Source organism: Patella vulgata, chromosome 4 (genome assembly GCF_932274485.2).
Source record: "Patella vulgata chromosome 4, xgPatVulg1.2, whole genome shotgun sequence".
Taxonomy (NCBI): Eukaryota; Metazoa; Mollusca; class Gastropoda; family Patellidae; genus Patella; species Patella vulgata.
In genome coordinates, this window is record NC_065882.2 from 53,653,396 (window position 1) to 53,677,117 (window position 23,722).

A 23,722-nucleotide genomic window follows, 5' to 3' on the forward strand; every position below is an offset into this window, starting at 1 on the left:
GGTTGAATTTTTCGGTAGTGGTTTATCATTAATTAATTTAAAAGCCAATTTTGGCACACGCTGTAAGTAATTTAAAGATGTTTTACTACAGGTGTCCCAGATGGTGGAGCAATAATCTAGATGTGACTGAAAATGGCCAAAATAGAATAATTTTAACAAGTTTGACGGAAGAAGTGATTTTATCTCTTTCAGTTGATACAATTTTTTATTTAGTGTTTTACAAATGTATTCAGTATGTTTATTCCAAGAAAAATTTCTATCAATGATTACACCTAAAAGTTTAAATTCAGAAATATTTTCAATTTGATTATTATTGATTTGAATGTCAAGTTTATTTAATGGATTTTTAAGTTGATAGTTTGTAGCTATTAACATTGATTTAGTTTTTGATTCATTGATAATCATAGCATTATTTTGGCACCATTGTATTATTTTATTGGTTTCCAATTGGAGGTTATTATTTCCGGAGAAGAGGTATAAGATAAGATTAAGATAAGATTTTATCCAGCAAGGACAGCATACGTACACAGCTTAAACAAAAGTTGATTATACAATTATAACATAACATCTGGGCTGATCGTTTATGGAATGTGATTTAAGTGGTTTGCATTAGTGGCGTGGACTAGAGGGGGGGGGGGCACGGCCCCCTGGATCCGGGCCTGTAGTGAAGTTGAAATTCATTGATTTAGAGGAGTAATAGAAATCGATGGTCGTAACAATAGCCACAGGACTATTTTTACGACTATTCAGTTTTTAACTTCGCCGATGGAGGGCTCTGAAAGCATTGTCGTAACAATAGGCTAGCCTGGGGACTATTTTTACAACTCGTCGTAACAATATAGCCACTGCCTGACATGAAAGTGGCTTCATGTCCAAAGGCGTTTCTGCCATCTCTTCGTGGAGTTCAACTATCATGGATCCTGCACCACTGACAAGGAGCAACCACGCTGAGAAAATCACGAGGGACACAGGCGAAATAAAATTGGCTGGGGCTATTTATTTGCCACACGTGGTACTAAGTAAGGCAATTCGGAGACTATTTGCCGCAATTATGAACCGATATCCATGAAACTTACAGAATTTGATAACATTTGTGTTATCTATCCAAGCACAATACTGGATCTTCAAAACCGTGCGAAATATTTTGACACCAACTGTTATCCAGTACCGCCTAGATTATGCTCCCAGGGTTAGGGTTAGGGCTAGCCCTGTTTACATCTCGAGACTTTGACGAACTCTGCAGGTCCTAGCCTTTACCCTAACCCTAAACCACAATCCTTATATCAAAATATTTCGCACGAATTTGAAGATCCAGTATTGTGCCTAAGAGAAGCCAAAATTTCGACCACTTCCGGTCAGCAGTTTCCGCGACATCGGATTACCATATCTCGGAAACCGCGTACCGGAAGTGGCCGACAGTTTGGCTACTCAGTCAGAGCCTCGTCTAAGGATGTGGTCGTGCGCGGTAACATCGGGCGAAGCACGACCCGCGAGCACCGTAGGTGCGAGTTGCGCGATCATGAGAGCCCGCGCGGGGGGTCTGGGGGGTCCTCCCCCCGAAAATTTTGAAAATTGACTCCCTTAGACTCGATTTCTGAGCACTTAAAAAATAGTTTCGGAGATTTGATACACGATTAGTTTTGGCATCTTGTTAAACCATGGATTGATTAATACCCTGTAAAATCGAGATCAAAACACCGCAGACAGAAATATACACATAAAACAATCAGAAAGACGATTTTGTAAACCTTGTCAGTGATTTTCAAAACGTATGTATATATGTTGCCGCCCAGTCTTCAACTTTTGGGCTCAGTAGGCGGCACAGTTTGGCCGCCTAGTCACCATGTTAAACGAGGTTCTGTACTCAGTGATATTATCAGTGTTCACATAATCTGTAACTTTATTGAAATTTGGTAATAATTGCGATCTGTAGTCGTAAGGTTATTTTGAAATATAACCCGTCTTTGCTCTAAATTGACGGATAGGTAATCCAGCTTCCGTTTTGTTGGGGTTTTTTGGTTCCACATATGCAGGCTATTTAATAATTTTGTTATAAAATAAAATATTCATTTTGTTGTTTTTACATACTGAATGTAATAAATAAGTATCATTTGTTATATGAGACAGTGAGAAGATATCTGACAATTCATAAATGTCACTAGACAAGAGAAAACGAGAAAAATAGAAATAGCCCGTACATTCCCTGTTCTTTTTCAGGTCAGGTGTTTGCAAGATGGGGGTCCTGGTAAAGAACAGCCTCTAGTTGTTCAGATGGGACGAAAAACTGCTGTCATGTGTACATATACCTTGACTGTTGGAATTCGATGAAGAGTAGGCAGAAATGCAGCTGTCCGGTAAATTATCCTTCACAGCACACTCAGGGGCGTACATAACGATTTTGTTTTTTGGAGGGGGGGGGGGGTGTTTAGTCAAAATGCGACCGACTGATGCCCATACCCCTAGTACGAGTTACGCAGTCAGGAGCCGAGCACCACAGGTGCGAGTTTTGTAGGGACCATGTGCAGTATAGCGGATCTAGATAGGGGTAAGGGGGGGGGGGCAAATCTAGGGCGCCACCCCAGCCACAATCCCACCCCACAATGACTTTCAACAAAATACTGGCTATAACATGAAGCGTCCCGGTAGAACATAGATGGTATTGTATAATTATATAGTTGTTTGCCGATCGTTGTCTCGCTGGAAAGCAGTTTTATTTAAGTTGACATAAAGTTTATGTCATATATGATTGTGCCTATAACACTGAGAAAATTTTGAAAAATTGAGTCAATATCTTGGCATTTGAGGTCATTGCTGGGAGAAATTCTTGTGGACGAGAGGACCAGAAATGTGAGTCAATTAGACAAAATCTCGAGATCTGCCCCTGTCAATTCCGCCTGTTTTGCAAGAGTTGACAGAACTTTTGTATATTCTGACGCCCCACGACCCACACACCAGACTGGCAGTGCCAGTGGTACTACTAACATAACTAGGCAGTTCAGTATAACCGTGAATACGATTGTGCCGAGGCAGTATAAGACAACAGAGGAGTGGAAGAAGGATGTTATAATGGAATCGAGCGCCGCAGGCGCGAAAAAATTTCAGATGTGTAACCGAGCTTTTAATTTTTGGGACTGGGCCTAACAATTTTAGTCAATGTCATGGCAAATGGATCCAAATTCTCGTTAACGAAAGGATAAGAAATGAGACAGAATCTTGAGGCCTATCTGTCAATGTCGCCTGTTTTGTGAGAGTAGAACTAACAATTCTACAGCCTTTTGACCCACGACTCACTCACAAGTGGTACTATATACTAACTGGGCGATTCTCTGTAACTGTGAATATTATAGTGATGAGATAGAGAAGGAGTTGAAGAATGATGGCATAATGGAATTGAGCGCTGATATGTAACTGAGCTTTTAATTTTTGAGGACTGGGTCTGAGGGCACTTTACCTCAATGGGGCGCTTACTTGGTCTCTGAAATGCCCTGGACTTTGGGGAGAGATTTTGCAGAATTCTGATGGTCAGAAAACACCCCATTAATTCATTTAGTCTGAGACCGACTGCGGTGAGCACTTTTTTTTTGAGACCGACTATTTTTTTGCCATGGGGTGAAAACATTTTTTTCAAACATGATAAGTCGACAAGGTTATTTTATACTAAAGTTTTGTGTGAGTAGAGTGACGTGTGCAGTGAGCACTTATTTTGATACCGACTGCTCATATCTTACGACCGACTGCACTGATTTTGCGACCGACTAGTATTTGGGATCTATTCTGGCATTATTTGTTTACCTCATTAATTCATTAAGACGGCGATGCATAATTTTGAGACCGACTGCAGTGACTGCACTTATTTTGAGACCGACTATTTTTCTCCCTGGGGGAAATTTTGTTCTTAGACCTACATACTCACAACAGAATAAGAGTGAAACCCATCATTTTTTCAAACATGATAAGTTGACAAGGTTATTTTATACTAAAGTTTTGCGTGAGTAGCGTGACGTGTGCAGTGAGACTTATTTTGATACCGACTGCTCTTATTTTCCGACCGACTGCACTGATTTTGCGACCGACTATTTTTTTTTCCTGGGACCCCCCCCCCCCCCCACACACACACACATTTACGCCCCTGAGCACACTGTACATATTCCTGAAGCAATGGCCCGAGAAATCCCTCTCTGACCATTGCTGTATTAGCTTTTGAGGGAGTGTGTCTATTCTTCCCGTTCAATCAAATATATCCCCAAGCACAGCAACACGACAGCCCTTCGTTTAATCTGGGGTCTTCCCTAAAAGTTTAGACAGTGATTTAAGGTATTAACCAGCGGCTGCCAGGCAGGATACACCCACATTTTGCAAGACATGGATAGAGAACAAGCTAAAAACAAACGCGATTTTTTGTACAATAATCCAGAAAGTTATGACCTGAAATGTGCAAATATCAAAAGGGACTGAGATCTTTGGGATATAAACACGTTTTAAGTTTCATCAAAATCAGATAACAATTGTGACCTCTAGAGGGTCCACAACCTTCGTATTACACACTTCTACACAATTTCCGTGATATATCCACACGTTGTTTTGTTTTTTTTAAATTGGATAAAAATTGTGACCTCTACAGGGACCACAAGCTAGAAACGTGATTTTTTTTTTGTTCAATCAAGGGCCATAATTCAGGAAGTTACACTCCGATATGTGCGAATATCGAAAGGAACCAATATCTTTGGGTTATAAACATGAATTGCAAGTTTCATCGAAATCGGATCAAAATTGTGACCTCTAGAGGGTCAACAAACAACATTGATTTACCAGATGTTTACATTATTTGCGTACGAGGGGCGGCCGTTTTGTCCGGCAGTTTTGGCCCGATTTTAACGAAATTCGAACGCAACAAACATTACGGTGTAACGGTGATATATTCTAATTTTTTTTAAATCGGATAATAATTGTGATTTGTGACTTCTAGAGGGACCACAAGCTAAAAACACGATTTTTCGTACAATCAGAGGCCACAATTCAGGAAGTTACGACCCGGTATCAGCGAATATTGACAGGAACCGAGATCTTTGGGTGATCTACTTGCATTTTGTCTGGCAGTTTTGGTCCGATTTTCATGAAATTCGAACTCAGACAAGCTATATACGCGATTTTTTGTACAATCAGGGGCCATAATTCAGGAAGTTACGATTCGATATGTTCGAAAATCGAAAGGCACCAAGATATTTGGGTTATAAACATGCATTTCAAGTTTCGTCAAAATCAGATGAAAATTGTGACCTCCAGAGAGTCCACAACCCTGATACACTATTTTGACACTATTTGCGAACGAGGGGCGGCCATTTTGTCCGTCAGGATCGGTCCGGCTACAGATCGACAACCGGAAGTGGTCGATATTTTGGATACTCTGATATTATTAAAGTAATTATAATCTGCAAGTTTCATTGAAATCGGATGATAATTGTGGTCTGTAGCCTTGCCACATGAAATTTGTGGTAACCTGATATCGCGGAAACCGCTAACCGGAAGTGGTCGACATTTTGGCTACTCTGAGATATTATTAATGTTATCGTTATCTGTAAGTTTCATTGAAATCGGTTGATAATTGTGGTACAGAGTCTTGCCACATGTGGCAAATAGTCTCCGGATTGTCTTACCACATGTGGCAAATGGCCCCAGCCCTACTATTCCCAAGCATTTAATTTACGAAGTTTAATATACTTCCACCTTATTACCCGGGAGAACGAATCCTATTCAGCTTTCGCGGGCAATGAAAATATGGACTATGAATTGCCTACTTACCTCCTGCGCTTGGAAAATTGAGATGAAAACAAGAAAACCCAAGAGTTCCAAGATGTGGACAATTTTAGCTACAAACTCATCCATAATGGCAAGATTCAACAATGGAATCATGGGGGCAGGGCCCTAGCCAGAGGGGGGGGGGGGGCAAGCCCCCCCCCGGAAAAAAAAATTGCCGACCATAGCTCTAAAATACCTACTGTAGACTGCCAGGTTTGCCCCCCCTAAAAACTCCACTGCCCCTCCGAAGCTAGCTACGGGCCTGCATGGGGGTTAATTGTAATTAAGGAAACCCCAAATTTAGTTACATACAACTTCACAAGTTTCGACTGCGTAATCACTTCAGTGCCAATATTGAGGGAATTATGCATGCAGGTTTCGATTTAATAACGTGTAATTTCTGTGTTGTACAGACATGTACATGTAGTTACATTCAGTTTTTAACTGATATGGGGTCAATTGTTCAAAGCTCCGTTACTTTTAACGACTCGTTAACATGGCATAATCAGCGCCAACATTGATGGAATTATGCCTGCGGGTTTCGATTTGATACTGTGTTGTAAATAGTTTTTAAGTGATATGGGGTTGATTGTTCAAAGCTCCGTTAACTTTTAACGACTCGTTAACATGGCGTTAACGGATCGTTATCTTTACGGGAGAGAAAGTCTGTTGCTGGAAGTCCCGTCAACTTTAACTGGTTATATTTAACGAAGGTGTTGGGCTCCGGTATCTGTTTAATGATGGCATTATCATGAATTGGCTGTCAGGCTAAGTATATCCTTAGCAAAAATGCCTACCTATGGATTACCAGTGTAACATTTTCTCTAGGATGGAATTCTATAGTATCCTACAATTTTTTTTTTTTTTTGGGGGGGGGGGGGGGGGGAGGTATATTCCTGTTAAAATTTCTATAGGAAAGTACTATAGCATTCTATAGTGTTTTCTGTAGTGACTTCTACAGTTATCTTTTTGTCTTTAATCAAGTTTTGCGAACAGGCTGCACAGCTGTCCCATTTTCTTCATTTTTTTTTTGTTGATACTAACTTCTATGTACATTCTGAACCTCGTGATTTTATTACAATGATCTACATGGCATTAACACCTTCCAGGACTGCCTAACCTTGCTGCCTCATGGTTAATTCAACAAACATTGGCTTTCTATGAGATTTCATTGCAATTTTTGAAATGGGAAGATTCCAATGATTGTGTTTTCTTCACTTTTATACAGTTTTATACAGTTATATGGGACAACAATCACTGGTTTATTATACACAAGCACGACGTTTCGATAAGTATTCTCTTATCGTTATCAAGCAGCTTGATAACGATAAGAGAATACTTATCGAAACGTCGTGCTTGTGTATAATAAACCAGTGATTGTTGTCCCATATAACTGTATAGTTTTGTTATGTTTCCAATTGCTAAATGCCACTAAAGGATTATTTATACAGTTTTCTTCACAGAATAAGTAAATCATAGCAAACATTATCATTTTACTGGTAAATGTTACTCATACAATGACCAATTCAATAATCCCAACATTTGCACTTCTTCACATTCTTGGGGAGCTATTTCACAAGGTAATTACAGTAATGGCCACTGCTTTTCTAAAATTATCACTGGCAGTTAAAATTTTCAAACATGGCAACAACAATTAAAGTATAATGAAAATAACAATTTCCAGGACTGGGACATATACAGAAAGCTATACAGTGGTATACATAATGTAATGAATAGTATACACACATAGCCTGACTTATTGAGCGTAAATACTGATAATGAATATTGCAATGTAGTCTGATGAAATAGCTTTGTCTACAAATTGGAACACAGAAGACCTGGACTTCATAAGCGGACATGATTATATTTATGCATAATTTTGTGTTCATAATCTGCCTAAATGAACAAAATAAATAGACAAGTTAACAATTGATCCAATATTTCCTTTGGATTGAATAATAACCAGACTACTTTTGATACAGGGCCCTACACCACATCTAAAGAACTTGGTGTTAATCTTTAAGGCACTATTTCAGAATATAGTACTCTAATTCATACCATGTACAACATCGCATGTCCAGCAAACCGTGGTTTATACATAATTATGATTAGAGAATTCAGTTATTCTTAATCATTCCTTTTTGGTCCCAAGCTTCATTTATGCAATATTATTTATTTAAAGTCAATAGTAGTCCAAGTTTTCCAAAGTTTGGAAGGTCCATGTCATCTCCCAATATATAAATGGTTAATAAATATATGCATATCTGGGGGGAATATATAAAATTAACTTTAAAAGCTGGTATAGTTCCCATTTATCCACTCATAAAACATTAAACTGATGAAAAAAAAAAAAGTCTTTTCGAGATAGCACTTCATACAAATTACATTATTCATTTTTCAATCATTTCTTTTTTTTTTATTTCAATGTGTTTAGGAAAAGAAAAAATCAACAAATATGCAATTATCTTCACAAGTGAATTGGAAGAAAATGTTGAAAATAATTATTAGTTTTATTCAAAGTATGCACTGATAGAAAACGGTCGTCTAATGAATATGTTGACTTCTTTGTATTTTCACTGACTCGGTCATTTTTTATATATTTTTTTTTTACAAAACCATTACCAACGTTCACTGAAAAGCTGGAAATCACTTGAATATCAATTAATGCTTTTCACATAAAATAAGAAAGTGCAAAATTTCCCCCCTTATGGAATAACACCAACACTTCACAATAATTTAGTCTTTTAGCTGGAATGATATGGTAAGTCCAGCTACAATGTTCATTTATATATATTTATGTGTATATAAATATTAGGTTTTTAATAATTCTATCTTTTTTTCTACAGCAAGTCAATAATATTGCTTTTTCAAACCACTATTTCCAGAGAATAGGAAGGCAGCCGAAAATTAAGCACTTTTTGAGCTAGCACTTTGTTCAGTACAGTCCATGAGTACTGTCAACTGTGGGACCACTGATTGGCAATTGGTAACATCCTTTCACGAACAGTTTTCAATTAACACAGTGTCTCGGAGTGAACAATGAGATCCCAAGCACACCTCCAAATCCAAATGGTTAATGAAAAAATGGAGGTATTAAAAAAAAATGCATTCAGGATGATACTTCAGACAAAAGTGTTTTTCAAACATACAAAATTTCAGACATCATTATAAACAGGCCTTGATGAAAACTACAGAATCGACATTATCCATTATACTTGAATTTAATAATAGAGGTGCATTAAAATGCACTATTTATGCAACACTTTTCACAAGACTTGGGAAGTCCTTTTCATCATCTACCCTTGGTGCTGCCTCACGGTACTTTCTGTCGCCACCTCTTCCTCCTCCACCTCGTGGGGAACCTCCACGGTAAAATCCACGTCCAGGTCCTCTACCCCTCCTTCCACCACGTCCACCTCTTCGGTTGTTATCATTGAAGGTTATCTCAATATTTAGTGTGTTCTTGTTTTTCTTTTTACGTTCTTCATGCTTCAAATATATTTAAATAATTTTAATAAATTACAATATAACATACTACTATAACACATGATCATATGAAAAGCAATGTGACAAAACGCCTACCTCCATTAAACTGACAATTTTCTGGCAGTATGATATATTATAGCTTCACATTAAACATCAGCGTATTGTATGGTCTTGGATAAAATATTCAATTAGTCAATGAAAATGAAATGGGGTTTAATTTTAATGTCCTACATGTACTTTTGTGCACCGATAGTGCTCATGTAGACTATATAGTGTGATGATGGATATTTTGCCAGGACCTCTGCTTTTCTGCCTACTTTTCAAATTCCAAGGGGTATTTATTAGCAGCCTTCAATGTGTAAACAGGGCCTCAGTTTTGTTTTCCCCAACTGAACAACTAGATGCTGTTTCGAGCCATTGACAAGGAGAAAACGCTGGAAAATCGTGAACTATCCCACCCAACACCAGGATTGAACACGATTTGTGAGCCAGCGATTTACCGAGTGATTAAGAGAGAATCTACAGTATGCTTAACCAGTGGCTGCCAGGCAGACAAGCCCACATTTTGCAAGAGATGGATAGAGAACAAGCTAAACAAATATTTTTCGTACAATCAAGGGCCATAATTCAGGAACCAAGATGTCTGGGTTATATATTTCAAGTTTCATCATCAAAATCGGATCAAAATTGTGACTTCTAGAGGGCCCACAACCTTGATATACCATATATTTACACTATTTGCATACAAGGGGCTGCCACTTATCCGTCAGTTTTGGTCCCATTTTCACGAAACTTAAACTCAGCCATTATTAGGGTGTAACGGTGATATATTCAAACATTTTTTCCAATCAGATAAAAATAGTGATCTACAGAGGAACTATAAGCTAAAAACGTGATTTTTCGTATCAAAGGCCATAATTCATTAAGTTACTATCCGATATGTGCGAATATCGAAAGGAACCAGGATCTTTGGGATATAAACGTGTATTTCAAGTTTCATCAAAATTGTGGCCTCTATGGGGTCCACAACCGTAATATACCACAAGGGCGATGACAATATACGTTCACATGAAAATGTTGGCGTATAAAATCTAAATGATAGCTCACATGAAAATGTTGGCGTATAAAATCTAAATGATAGCTAACTGATGAAAATCAATTGAAACGCAAGTGAAAGATGAAAAATATGCTGGACTTACATCTTCATGTTCATCGCCACTTTCTTCCTCTTCTGACTCAGAGGCCCTTCTCCTGCGTTCCTGTTTAGGTGCACTTACAACAGGCTTATTAATACATTTAGTGCCTGTTTTCCATTGTGAGCCATCAACGCCTTCTCCAGCTTTCCTAATCTGAAACTGACTCTTCAAACGACTCTTTCCTTGTGTAGCTCTATATTCCTTCAAAGTCATTTGTTTTGGTGCAGCATCTTCTTCATTTACTATCTCCGGAGCACCTGGAGTGGTCTCACTGGAAAATTAACACACAATAAAGGATAGGAAACAATCTTAGATTCGGCCAACCAGGTATGTTATTTGACATCAAAGGCCTAATTTGTTGACAAAGTGCCAAATGAAGTACTACAATAGACTTACTGCAGGTCATCAATGTTATGATTTTGCATGTTTTGATTTCACAACATTAAAGTTCAATTTGGGTTAAGTGGCAACACTGCCTTGCTAAATTCGTATAAAATACTATTCCTAAATAAAAATTATTAATTCTTGTGCCATTAACATCAACCATGTACAGTGGTGGTCCATGAATGCATGTAATCACAATCAGAACTAAATGACATTTAACTAGTTCACAGAGTACTGTGTAGTCAGTCTTGAACCAATTTCTTCAGAACTATAACCTTGTATGAAAGATCCAATTCCTTACACACCATAGTGGCATTTTAAAAATTGAACATCGATTGACCTTCGACATTGTAACGAAAGACATGAATGTTGTTAACTAGCAAAATGCCCCTATTCAACAATACATAATTAGGGTTAATACGTAATCAGTATTATAACTGAAAAATTTCAAGCAATTTCCAGAAAAGCTGGAATCTAGTGCCTTTATTTCCTTGTTCAGCCACGTAATAAGCCAACTCTGAGAAAGATAGGTTGCCAGACAACAAAACATACGCCCACAGCAGTTAAATCATCCGAGCAGTCGACATGGGTTGTCGCATATTTCTTTTGTAGGTAATTAGGGGAATTTAATAGACAATTTCATACAAATGACATAATTTTCGTCGTTTGAGGGTTCACAAGGGTCTAATAACAAGGGCCGTAACTCTGGAAGTAATCTACAGAAACTGTTGAAATTCGACAAGTTTTTTCGTTTTACTAATTCAAATAATGCATATAAATTTCATACAGATCGGATGATAACTTTTGTCGTTCGAATGTTCACACGGTTCAACAAAGTAAAACAAAGTAGAAGTAATTGACGGAAATTGCTAACATTTAATAGGCATCTTCATTTCAGTAATTTAAATGATGGATAAGAATTCCATACAGATTAAGTGATAAATTTTGTTGTCAAGCGTTCACAAGATTCAACAAAGTTAAACAAGGGCCATAGTCAATCACTCTAGATGTTATAAACGGAAATTTGCTGAAACTCAATAGGCTTGTTCGTTTTTCTAATTTAAACGATACATATAAATTTCATACAGATCGGATAATAACTTTTGTCGTTAGAGCATTCACAAGGTACAACAAAGTGAAACAAGGGCCATAACTCATGGCATAATTAACAGAAATTGCTGAAATTCAATAGGCTACTTTGTTGCACTAATTTAAATGATGCATATCAATTTCAAACAGATTGGATGATAACTGTTGTTATTAGAGTGTTCACAAGATTCAACAAAGTGAAACAAGGGCCATAACTCGAGATGTAAAAACGGAAATTGCTGAAATTCAATAGGCTTCTATGTTTTACTAATGTAAATGATGCATATAAACTTCATACAGATCTGATAATAACTTTTGTCGCTAGAGCATTCACAGGGTACAACAAAGTGAAACAAGGGCCATAACTCCCGGCGTAATTAACGGAAATTGCTGAAATTCAATAGGCTTCTTTTCACTAATTTAAATGATGCATATCAATTTCAAACAGATCGGAAGATAACTTGTCATTAGAGCATTCACAAGATTCAACAAAGTGAAACAAGGGCCATAACTCTAGATGTAATTAACAGAAATAACTGCAATTCAATAGGCTTCTTTGTTTTACAAATTTAAATGATGCAAATAGGCTTCTTCTTTTCACTATTTAAATGATGCATATCAATTTCAAACAGATCGGAAGATAACTTGTCAGAGCGTTCACAAGATTCAACAAAGTGAAACAAGGGCTATAACTCTAGATGTAATGAACAGAAATTGCTGAAATTCAATAGGCTTCTTTGTTTTACTAATTTAAATGATGCAAATAAATTTCATACAGATCGGATAATAACTTTTGTCGTTCACAGGGTACAACAAAGAGAAACAAGGGCCATAACTCACGATGTAATTAACGGAAATTGCTGAAATTCAATAGGCTTCTTCGTTTCACTAATTTAAATGATGCATATCAATTTCAAACAGAACGGATGATAACTGTTGTCTAATTATTAGAGCGTTCACAAGATTCAACAAAGTGAAACAAGGGCCATAACTCTAGATGTAATTAACGGAAAGTGCTGAAATTCAATAGACTTCTTTGTTTTGCTAAATCAAATGATGCATAAAAATTTAATGCAGATCAGCTGATAACTTTTGTTGTAAGAGCGTTCACTAGGTTCAACATAGCGAAACAAGGGTCATAACTCTAGAAGTTATTATCCAAAATTGTTGAAATTTAATAGGCTTCTTCGTCCCACTAATTTAAACATATATAAATTTGAAAAAAATCTAATGATAAATGCAGCCTGTAGTGTTCACAAGAAATGGTGGACGGACGCGACAACAATATAGCCACATTTCCATGTGGGCGTATAAAAATCGTTGTTTTAGTTCTAAATCATATGTCACCAAATGAATATTAAACAGGAAAGTTTAATCAGAAACAAATTGTACCTATTTTCTTGAGGCTCTACATTATCTTCATTTTGATTCCAATTCTCTGCTGGCTCTGTACTTTCCATGCTTGGTTGTACACTGAAAATTTAAAAACAAAGTAATCAACTGGAACAAACAAGTTCTTGGATCAGTTACAAATGTTTAGCAGTAAATGCCTGGAATGCATGTACTTGTCCAGCTAGAAATTGTTCTGAAAGCTCAAAATTAAGGATTTAATTCAATAATTGTACTTGTAAATAGGTTTACTTCAAATTTATGACATACAGAACTTATTGTGTTATAATATTTTTAAATGTTCCAGCTTTTATACAAACACTTTCAATGGTATGAATAACATGTTCATTAAGTTTGGACCATCACCATTAAGAAAATTTTATACAAGTGATGGTTATCAAAGAAACTAAGATTCAAGAAGACAACCACGTGCAATAAAAATTTATTTCCAGGTCATGCTTCAGCATTCACTTTAAGAACAGAAATATACATCCACATGAAAATGTGGGTGTATAAAAATGATCTATTCTTTAAAGTCTTAATATGCCTAACCTTTCTTCAATATTCTTTATATCATCCTTGAATGATCCCCAGTTGCGTCTACCACCTCCCTCTCGCTTATCAACAGCCTTGACACCACTGAAACAATTGAATGATTAAAGCACTCTTACACCAGGGTATGTTAAGGCAGGGCAAAAACTAAATAAAACTAAAAGTGTTATAAAGATAAGATTTCTACTGACAGCATGTTCTTCTAAATTCCAAGCAAAATGCGATGGCATTCACTTTTGTTCATTTGCCCCAATTTTTCATTCATACAAATCAACAAAGGTTGTGGTCAATTTGATACTGTCTTTAGTAATATCAAAATGCTTACAAAGAAAGACAACAGACCAGAAATTTTGGGGTAAAATCCTGTTCTGATTCCTCGTTTCTATAAAGCTTTAACAGCACATGCAACCAGTTTCTAGAAAAGGCTTACCATATGAAGTTTAGCGAGCAAATGAATAATTATTACTTAAAGGGGCATTACATCAGATTTAGATAAAGAGCTGGCCATTCTCGCTATAGTATTTCAAAAAAAGATAATGTAAAATGAATATATTGAAAATTTCATTCAAATCACTTTATTTTGAGCGAAGTTATCAATGGTTGTACTGGTCATTTGAGTCTTGGACTTTCTTCATTTTTAAATTAAATCATTAAATAGCCAAAATGTTCTAATCTACTGAAAATCGAAGCCATCTGATAGCATCAATTGATTATGGTCTTATGTTAATAAATGTCTAATAATTTATATAACATTTAAGGCCCAAAGAAAAACCTGCAATAGGCAGATTTAGCTCTCACATAATGCCTGTCTAAACATACATTATGCAAGAGCTAAATCTGCCAATTGCAGGTCTTTCTTTAGGCCTAAAATGTTATCTTAATTATTAATTAGACATTAATTAACTTATCCAGACCATAATGAACTCTTGATGGCATCGCTAGCCTGCAATATTAAATAAAAAAAATGAATACCGACTTTAGTAATGATGATCGAGGCTAGGCCCAAAATTCAATCGCTAAATACTCGGTTCAGGGTGGATCAATTTGACTTAAAATTTCAGCAAATTCCCTTTACATTATCTAGTTTTTAACAATTATAGTAAGAACTACCAGCTCTTTATCTAATATCCCATAATGTATCTTTAACTAGTCTTAAAATATAACAAAAAACCTGTTTTAGGTCATGAGCCACATGGTGAAGGCCTACATAAGAATTACTTTGAAAAATCAGGCTCTGCAATACATGAAATTGTTACAGAGCTGACAACCCAAGAGGAAAGTGGTTAGATGACATGGGAGTTATTTCCTTAAATGAAATTCCTGATGTAATCGCTTAATCATTTTTGCAACAAAAGAAAACACCATATTTCAACAATTAATTATGCCAAGAACAAAACCTCATTAAGATTTGGAATCACTTGTTGACATCTCAAAGTTGTGGGATGATAAAAAAAAAAAAAAGAAGAAAAAAAGTTGATTCTTCGGCTAACTACCCCTTTGTACAATATATTTGGTTGCAGGTTTATTGAAATAGGTTACATATAGGCAATAACAGAACACAATTTTTATGGGAAACAATCACTGGTTTTATTCTAATAGCACGACGTTTCGACAAGTATCCTCTTATCGTTATCAAGCACAAGGATACTTGTCGAAACGTCGTGCTATTAGAATAAAACCAGTGATTGTTTCCCATAAAAATTGTGTTCTGTTATTGTGTACCCCAATCACTATATGCCACTTAAAGATTACATATAGGCATTAATTTCCTGCTTGTGATGACTTTTTGTATTCATCAGTCTCTAATTCGTAATTTTCTTCCTTTTTTTTTTTTTGATACACTGACTACAACTGTAAGACAAAATTTCTTTGTGCATTGTAAGGATTAGGAAAATACATGAGTGATGATGACAATATGACCACATTAAATGGGGTGTATAAAAATGAAAAATATTGCATTTAAGGCTGTATGCATGCAGAAAAAAAAATTATAAAAAGGAATAAGTGAAAAGAATATTACGTTTTGTCACTTCCACTGTGTCTATCAAAATCTCGTTTTCCACGGCTTTCAAAAGGTTGGCCAAATCCCCCTCCTCTCTCACCACCACGGCCACCTCGTCCACGGAATCCACCACGACCTCGACCCCTTCCTCTCCCTCTCTCACCATCATCAAATCTATTGAAGCGACTACCACCTTCTGGTTTCTCTCTGTTGGGACAAAACACAAATTCATAAAACATTGATCTCAGATCTGAATGGGAAAAGATTGAAATATCAACCCAATAAAATTGGTCCGATTTTCACCCGACAACTTACCTGTTTCTGAAACTTAGCAATTTAAATGTAAAAACCAGGGGCTGCCAGGCAAGATACCCCCACATTTTGCAAGAAATGGATAGAGAACAAGCTAAAAACAAAAGCGATTTTTCGTACAATCAGGAGCCATTAATCCAGAAAGTTATGGTCTGAAATGCACAAATATCAAAAGAAACCATGATCTTTGGATTATAGACATACATGTCTAGTTTCATCAAAATAGGATAACCAGCGGCTGCCAGGCAGGATACGCCCACATTTGAGAGATGGATAGAGAACAAGCTAAAAAGAAAGTGATTTTTCTTACAATCAATGGCCATAATTCAAGAAATTACAATTCGATATGTGCAAATATCGCAAGAAAACGAGATCTTTGGGTTATAAACTTACATTTCAAGTTTCAACAAAATCGGATAAAAATTGTGACCTCTATAAGGTCCACAACCTTGATATACCATATTTTTACGCTATTTGAGAACGAACGGCGGCCATTTTGTCTGTCAGTTTTGGGCTGATTTTCACGAAATTCGAACTCAGCCGTCCTTAGGGTTTATCGGTGATATAATAATACGTTTTTTTAAATCAGATAATAATTATGACCTCTATAGGGTCCACAAGCTAAAAACGCGATTTTTCGTACAATCATGGGCCATAATTCAGGAAGTTACGGTCCGATATGCGCGAATATCGAAAGGATCCGAGATCTTTGTGTTATAAACTTACATTTCAAGTTTTAACAAAATCGGATAAAAATTGTGACCTCTATAGGGTCCACAACCTTGATATACCATATTTTTACGCTATTTGAGAACGAAGGGCAGCCATTTTGTCTGTCAGTTTTGGTCCGATTTTCACGAAATTGGAACTCAGTCGTCCTTGGGGTGTAACGGTGATATAATAATACAGTTTTTTTAAATCGGATAAAAATTATGACCTCTATAGGGTCCACAAGCTAAAAACGCGATTTTTCGTACAATCAGGGGCCATAATTCAGGAAGTAACGTTCTGATATGCGCGAATATCGAAAGGAACCGAGATCTTTGGGTTATAAGCATAGATTTCAAGTTTAAACCAAATCGGATAAAAATTGTGACCTCTACAGTGTTCACAAGCTAAAAACATGATTTTTCGTACAATCAGGGGTCATAATCCATGAAGTTACAGTCCAATACATGCCAATATCGAAAGGAACCGAGATCTTAGGGTGATAACCCTATATTTCAAGTTTCGTTGAAATCGGATAAAAATTGTGACCTGTAGACTGTTCACAAACAATTGTGGACGGACAGGGGCGACGACAAGATACGTCCACATGAAAATGTGGGCGTATAAAAAATGTGACTTCTAGAGGGCCCACAACCTTGATATACCATATATTTACACTATTTGCGTACAAGGGGCTGCCACTTTTTGGTCCCATTTTTACGAAATTCAAACTCCGCCATTATTTGGGTGTAACCGCAATATATTCAAACATTTTTTCCAATTGGATAAAAATTGTGATCTACTGAGGAACCACAAGCTAAAAACTTGATTTTTCGTACAATCCAGTGTCATATTCAGGAAGTTATGATCCGATAAAGAGAACCAAGATCTTTGGGTTATAAACATGTATTTCAAGTTTCATCAAAATTGCGACCTATAGAGGGTCCACCATCCTTAATACACACCGTATGTTTACATCTGTGTACGAGGGGCAGCCATTTCGTTCAGCTGTTTTGGTTTGATTTGAACGAAATTTGAACTCGGCAGACAATACAGTGTACATATAACGGTGATATATTCAAACAATTTTTTTTAAATCGGATAATAAATGTGACCACTAGCTAAAAACACGATTTTGCGTACAATCAGGGGCCATAATCAGGCATTATTTTGTCTCTTCCCAAAAATAACTGAAAAAAAATCGTCACGCAGTATACTCAAGTGGTACATCAAATGCCGGCGAGTCAAAGAAAAAAAGCAACAAATCAAGAAAAACTTTCCACCCCTGACTTCCGTAGTTACTTTCTTAAAACATACATTGCCGTAGCCTTTTTCCAGTTGACGTAATCTTCTAATGAATACGACTCCAAGCATTTAATGGAAATACAAAGAGTAGGACGTTCAACCCCATTTCATTTAATGGAAATCCAAAGGGTGGAGTTACATGAAATTCTTAATGATTTCTCCACATGACTTCGTAATTCAGCTTTGTTCATATGACATTTACCTAAATTCTGGAGGAACATTTTCATCACCACCTCTATTTTCTTGCTGCTCTCGTGGTGGTCTTCTGAAAGGCTTTCTTTCACCATCATTTTCTTTGTTATCTCTGGGTTCCCGATTCCCTCTTCCTCCTCGATTAGATCGTTCACTTTGTTGTGAATCTTTACCTTGAACTAAAAAAGTTATTTAAATTTAGTTTTCATCAATTTCTCAGTTCAATGTTACTTCCCGACTTCAGCAAAATAATTAATAAGCAAACAAAGTGATCGGGTCTTGTGCCATACTTCTGCAGACACGGATTATGAAAGTCTCATCATTCTTTAAGTATTATTAATCCCTTGCAAACTATCGTGAAAATTGAAGCTTCAAAAGGACTGCAACCAGTGACGTAAAACAAATTTTGAATCCACTAGCCCTGGGCTAATAGTCTAATGTCAGGCACTAGCCCGGCATTAATATCCACTAGTCTATAGTTCGACAAGGTACAGGATTTAATCTTCAATATTTGGGCTTATGTTTTGATGCCTGCCAACCTATCTTTTTTAATAAAGATTGTAGTCTTGATTGCATAATAATTAAGGATGTATAGGACTACTCAGTTAACCGGTACGGTATTTATTAACCTGGTCACTCTACACATGTATAAACAGTCTCCAAAGGAAATAAATCAGTTTGATGTGCTGATATATCAAAATAGACAGGAAAGTAAAATTGTTTATATTATCACTCGAGTGCCATGCTGTGTGGAGTGCCATGCTGTGTGCCGATAGGGTCCAAGTTGACGACATACGTGACACTGGAACCATTCAGCATGGAGTATGTGTAAGGAACATGTGTAGTAAATTCTTTGGAAAGACCAGACATGTTAAATAATCAAAATTATCTTGTATTTAAAAATACAAAGACATGCTTTCAAATGTCAGAACTAATCTAATATAAAGTTTTAGTGAGTCCTTTGTTTTTAACCTGATTTCGACTGGTTTATAGTGACCTGTCAAAGCGTGCAAGATGGAGAAATGAAATGTCAAGAATGAATGAATAGAAGGGATACAAAAAATGTCCATAGGGCTCTAAGTTTTACTACAGAAAATCTATTGTTATGATTGAGTTTTCCTTGGAATTTGAGAAATAAATGTGGGATGTTTTGCAGTTTATCTATATCGTCACTAGTTTAATTCACAAACAAGTGAAACGGCACTAGTCCAGGACTAGTACCACTAAATAGATCACTAGCCCGTAAAATATTTTTGGTAGCCCCAGGCGTCAGATTATTACAACAAAACAACTAAGTCCAAAAGCAGTTCAATTTTGTTCAATAAGACATGAAAGGAAAATTTTGCAACATTTGGCATCCTTTGCAGACAATATAAAGTGTAAGCATATACTTTATATAAACCCAAATTCACTTTAATTAAAATAAAAAAGATCAAATTTATCTAATCTTCCATAAATTTGTTATAGTCGTTATGAAAAATAAATGGTCATTCTGACTAAAAGGTATCCCTGTATTTTGAGATTTGGTTTAGGTTGCTTAATCTAAAATCTTGATCTTTTAAAGGAGCTAAATCGCTAATATTTGGATCTAGAAATTGACACAAATGCGTCACAAAACATAGAATAAGGTAATATGGATGTATATAAACTGATTTTACATTAAATACTCCATTAGTCTCAATCGAATGGTAATCTCTAGCGTCTGGTTATTCCAGTCTACATTGATAGTATTTATTGTGCATGCTCTCCAGATAAGATTGTGGCGTTAGCGTTTGACATGACTTGTGGAATATGTCTAGCATCGTTCTTCGAGTCCCTTCTTACAAATTGGACAGAGACACATTATGGTACACGATTCGTGTACCAATGGTAAAATGTTTATTTTGTCTGTAATATTGGATATCAGAAGCCCATCTTTTCCCGTTAAGATCACAACATCAATGTTGATTTAAATTGACAAATAATTGGTGTTTTCAATGTACCAATTTTTAAACTGAATGAATCCAATCTGGGAGATTATCTGTGCCCTTTTCTTTCATAGTTTACTGATAAATAAGGAAGTTGAATACATTTCAGTTAAGGGTGTGACGATTAGTCGGTTTAGTCGGAGTCGGTTTTACCTACAAACCGGTTCAAGTTTCGGGAAATCGATAGTCTAAAAAATACAGATTGATATAAACCAGTCGCCCGAATATTATAACATGTTTTTTTTTAAAAAGATACATGTATTAACGATCGACAATTATGGGGGCGAATAAGCAATAAGCTAGATCATTGATAAATGGTCGACAATAATAATAACGAGACAGTATATACTATATTCCGTAATCGGTCGTGGATATTCTCGCGATTACAAGCGAGTGTGTTTTTGCATACCTAATGAAGTTATTTTAAGAATACGTTATTTGATTGGTCGGTCGCTAAGGTCAATGGTTGAAGTGCCCAAACAGAAACAAGCAATCCTCCAGGTTAGGTCAATAGGCATGATCACTGAGCTGATGCCCAGATACGATTTCTCGTCGGTTTATCACTAATATTATTGATCAATACGTCATTGTTTGAATTTTTTTATATGTTGTATTTATTACTTTTATTAAAAAGGTTAAACAGGAGATTTGAACAAACTACATAGTACAAACAAAACCAAATTTTTTAATGTACTGGACACATAAAACATATTTCTGGAAAAAATGCAATTTATGACATTAGTATGTTCCCTAAATTTTGATTTACATCAGTTTTATGTAACAAGATGGACCATTATTAATGGAAATATTGTAATGAATAAGCACAAATCATTGTTCGAAGATTTGATTTAGCAGCAGCATTCATTTAATTTATAAATTGTTTTTTCAAATAAAAAAAAATAGTTGGTGATCGTTTTTTTTTTTTCAAAAAATGTGGGAGGGAGGTAGGTTTTTTTTTTTTTTTTTTAATGAATATACAGAATAAGCAATATACTTCAGGAATATTAACCTTTTATTTAATGTCAAAACACAACTCATCTGCATGATCGTCATTTGAATTGTTCAGATTAATTATTCAAACTTGAGATATTCCGCCTTGGATTCAATCAGATATAAAGAAATTTATAACTGAACACTTAAAGGTGGTGCCGACTGGTTTAATGTTGCAGGATATCAAATGTTGCAAAATTTTCAATTCATATCATGTCTTTGGACTGATATTCTTTTTAGACATTCAACTTTCATAATATTGTATTTTGAGAATAGTAAGACCAGAAGAGCCCGACCCCCCCCCCTCCAAAAAAAAAAACACACAAAAAAAACCATTTTGCATAACGACTTACGATCACTAATTAATAATCGGTTGATTTAGTTAATCATGCCCCCCATGGCCATTCCGAAAATCTGTTGTTGCATTTATTCGAGAGACTGTTTCATGTAATTCAGAATCAGCGAGACGTATTCCCATCTTAACATATAGTTCCAGGTTGTATATGTTGTATTCAAAATATAGTATTTGGTGCTGTACGCATGCAAACAAAACGTCAGCCATTGTTGCCGTTAACAGGTCGTAATTTGTTTATGTCATTCAGTCCTACGCATTTGAAGAGTATTGGAACACGTGCCAATAATTATATCCGCTTCATTAACTCTTGCGATTAGGAATTTCGTAGCCTGGCTACATTTTGGAACTTTTACCATTGGTTTTAAACATCGTAAGAAGGTAAATTTTGAAAATAAAAAATAAAAAAAAATTCTGGTCGGGTAGAATTTTCTGGGCGGGCGGGGACGATCACCAACTAATTTTTTTTATGTCGCCTAAACTTGACAATAAAATATTGTTGAAAATTTGTGTATATTTAGTAATACTAATACTGCTAATGTTTTTATAATTCTGAAAGCCTAAATGTCTTTTACGCGAGTCAGAAAAATCGAATCAACACACGGCCGCCATTATCGCCAATTGACAACTCACATTTTTCCTCATCCACTAAAGAACTGTAAGGTTTCTTTCGCATACTACTAATAACATAGGGATTATCGTTTAATCAGCTTTAATTATCCTACTTTGATCGTTGCCATTTCTAATATTTTCCAAAAAGAGTTTTCTTTGTACACACTAATGTATCGATTTTTACATGCTATGTTCTGTTCAACCTTTCCTTCCAAATTATTCCCAAGTCCGAACCGTCACCAACCCGAGTCCAAAACACCAAGGCCATATATTTTTGAGTCCGAAATGACATGTAATCAGAGGATCGTACTGACAAGTAGCAATGTTTTTTGTTTTTTTTGAAAAGCGAAAACAAAATGTCCAAAATCAAATCACATTCAAGATACTATCCTTAACACCATGAACTAAATGTATAATATTCTAAGGCCCATGCTAATGCTTACGCTACCCAATAAAAGGAAGATCGGTCAACCATGATCGCTAACAAGAGTATTCCACAATTGAGCCCCATCACTTCAATGTTTCATGTCATTTGACAATATTTGAACTATAGCTTGATTGAATTTTGAAATTTTAATAAAAAGGCCTAGATTTACTGAAGAAAAAGAAGTTTATTAATAAATGTTTAACATCGACCAAATTAAATTTTCGGTCAAGGTCAATCACGACTGTTGTTACTTTTTAACTCCGTAGGGCTGTCATAGATTAATTCAGCAAAACGAAATACGTCCCTTGTCAATGATAAATGCCAGATCTCAATGGTTAGACGTAATACATAACCTAAACTTGGAATAAACATTGGACAAATCATTGGTTATAACTGTTAATTTGTCACGATCAGCCAGTCTCTTTACCCTGAATTAATATTCTGTCGCGATATGGTTGGCTTTTCAATAATATGTTAATTTCGGCTTTGCCGTAGAATTTTCAGCTCTAAAAATTACCTTCTTTCTTGTTTATGTATTGATCATTCGGTTTCCCCTTGTTTTCTAAATGTGGTGTCGACTTCTTCGTGTTTTGCTTGTTGGAGCCCAGTTTAGGTTTATCCCCTTCCAGAGGTTTCTTAGTTTTCCTGACTTCATCCTTTTGTCGCGCCGCTTCGGCGGCATCATCGTTCAGACCGATGATATCGAATTTGTTGGACACATCTACGCCGTATCGGACATCCATTGTCCTCAGAATATAGAGGATTGCAATGGATTATAACCCACGGCTTTACCTACACACAAGTTCAATGCTTCAAAATGGCGTGCAAACAGCACATGGACAGCGCATGCTTCATAACCCCTAGAAAGGGTATCCTATGATGTCACAAAGCCATAAATGGACTGATGGCGGGAACGAGACATGGAGGTCGTAAAAATAAATAAAAATCTCGAAAAAACTACAA

The 23,722-nt window shown here is 36.1% G+C and overlaps 1 protein-coding gene across 2 annotated transcripts; it reads right to left on the reverse strand.

The window, feature by feature from the left end:
- Positions 1 to 7,272: 7,272 nt before the first annotated feature.
- LOC126818265 (plasminogen activator inhibitor 1 RNA-binding protein) lies at positions 7,273 to 23,610 on the reverse strand. 2 transcript variants are annotated; one of them, XM_050545579.2, is made up of 7 exons: positions 23,277 to 23,609; positions 18,422 to 18,590; positions 15,913 to 16,101; positions 13,893 to 13,979; positions 13,344 to 13,424; positions 10,482 to 10,749; positions 7,273 to 9,285 (listed from the first exon to the last, which is right to left on the reverse strand). In XM_050545579.2, exons 1-7 carry the CDS (start codon positions 23,500 to 23,502, stop codon positions 9,049 to 9,051), a joined length of 1,257 nt encoding a protein of 418 aa, XP_050401536.1. In that variant the 5' UTR covers positions 23,503 to 23,609; the 3' UTR covers positions 7,273 to 9,048. The 2 variants fall into 2 exon arrangements, with proteins under 2 accessions (XP_050401536.1, XP_050401537.1); XM_050545580.2 differs by lacking the exon at positions 13,893 to 13,979 and having other exon boundaries at positions 23,277 to 23,610.
- Between the last annotated feature and the right edge of the window lie 112 nt (positions 23,611 to 23,722).

Excerpts from the sequence above, each read along its gene's own strand:
- LOC126818265 (XM_050545579.2), bottom strand. The coding sequence starts at position 23,502 with ATGGATGTCCGATACGGCGTAGATGTGTCCAACAAATTCGATATCATC. Across the intron at positions 16,102-18,421 it reads AATGTTCCTCCAGAATTTAG|AGAGAAACCAGAAGGTGGTA; the intron begins GTAAATGTCATA and ends TTGTCCCAACAG. Across the intron at positions 13,425-13,892 it reads ATAAAGAATATTGAAGAAAG|TGTACAACCAAGCATGGAAA; the intron begins GTTAGGCATATT and ends TTAAATTTTCAG.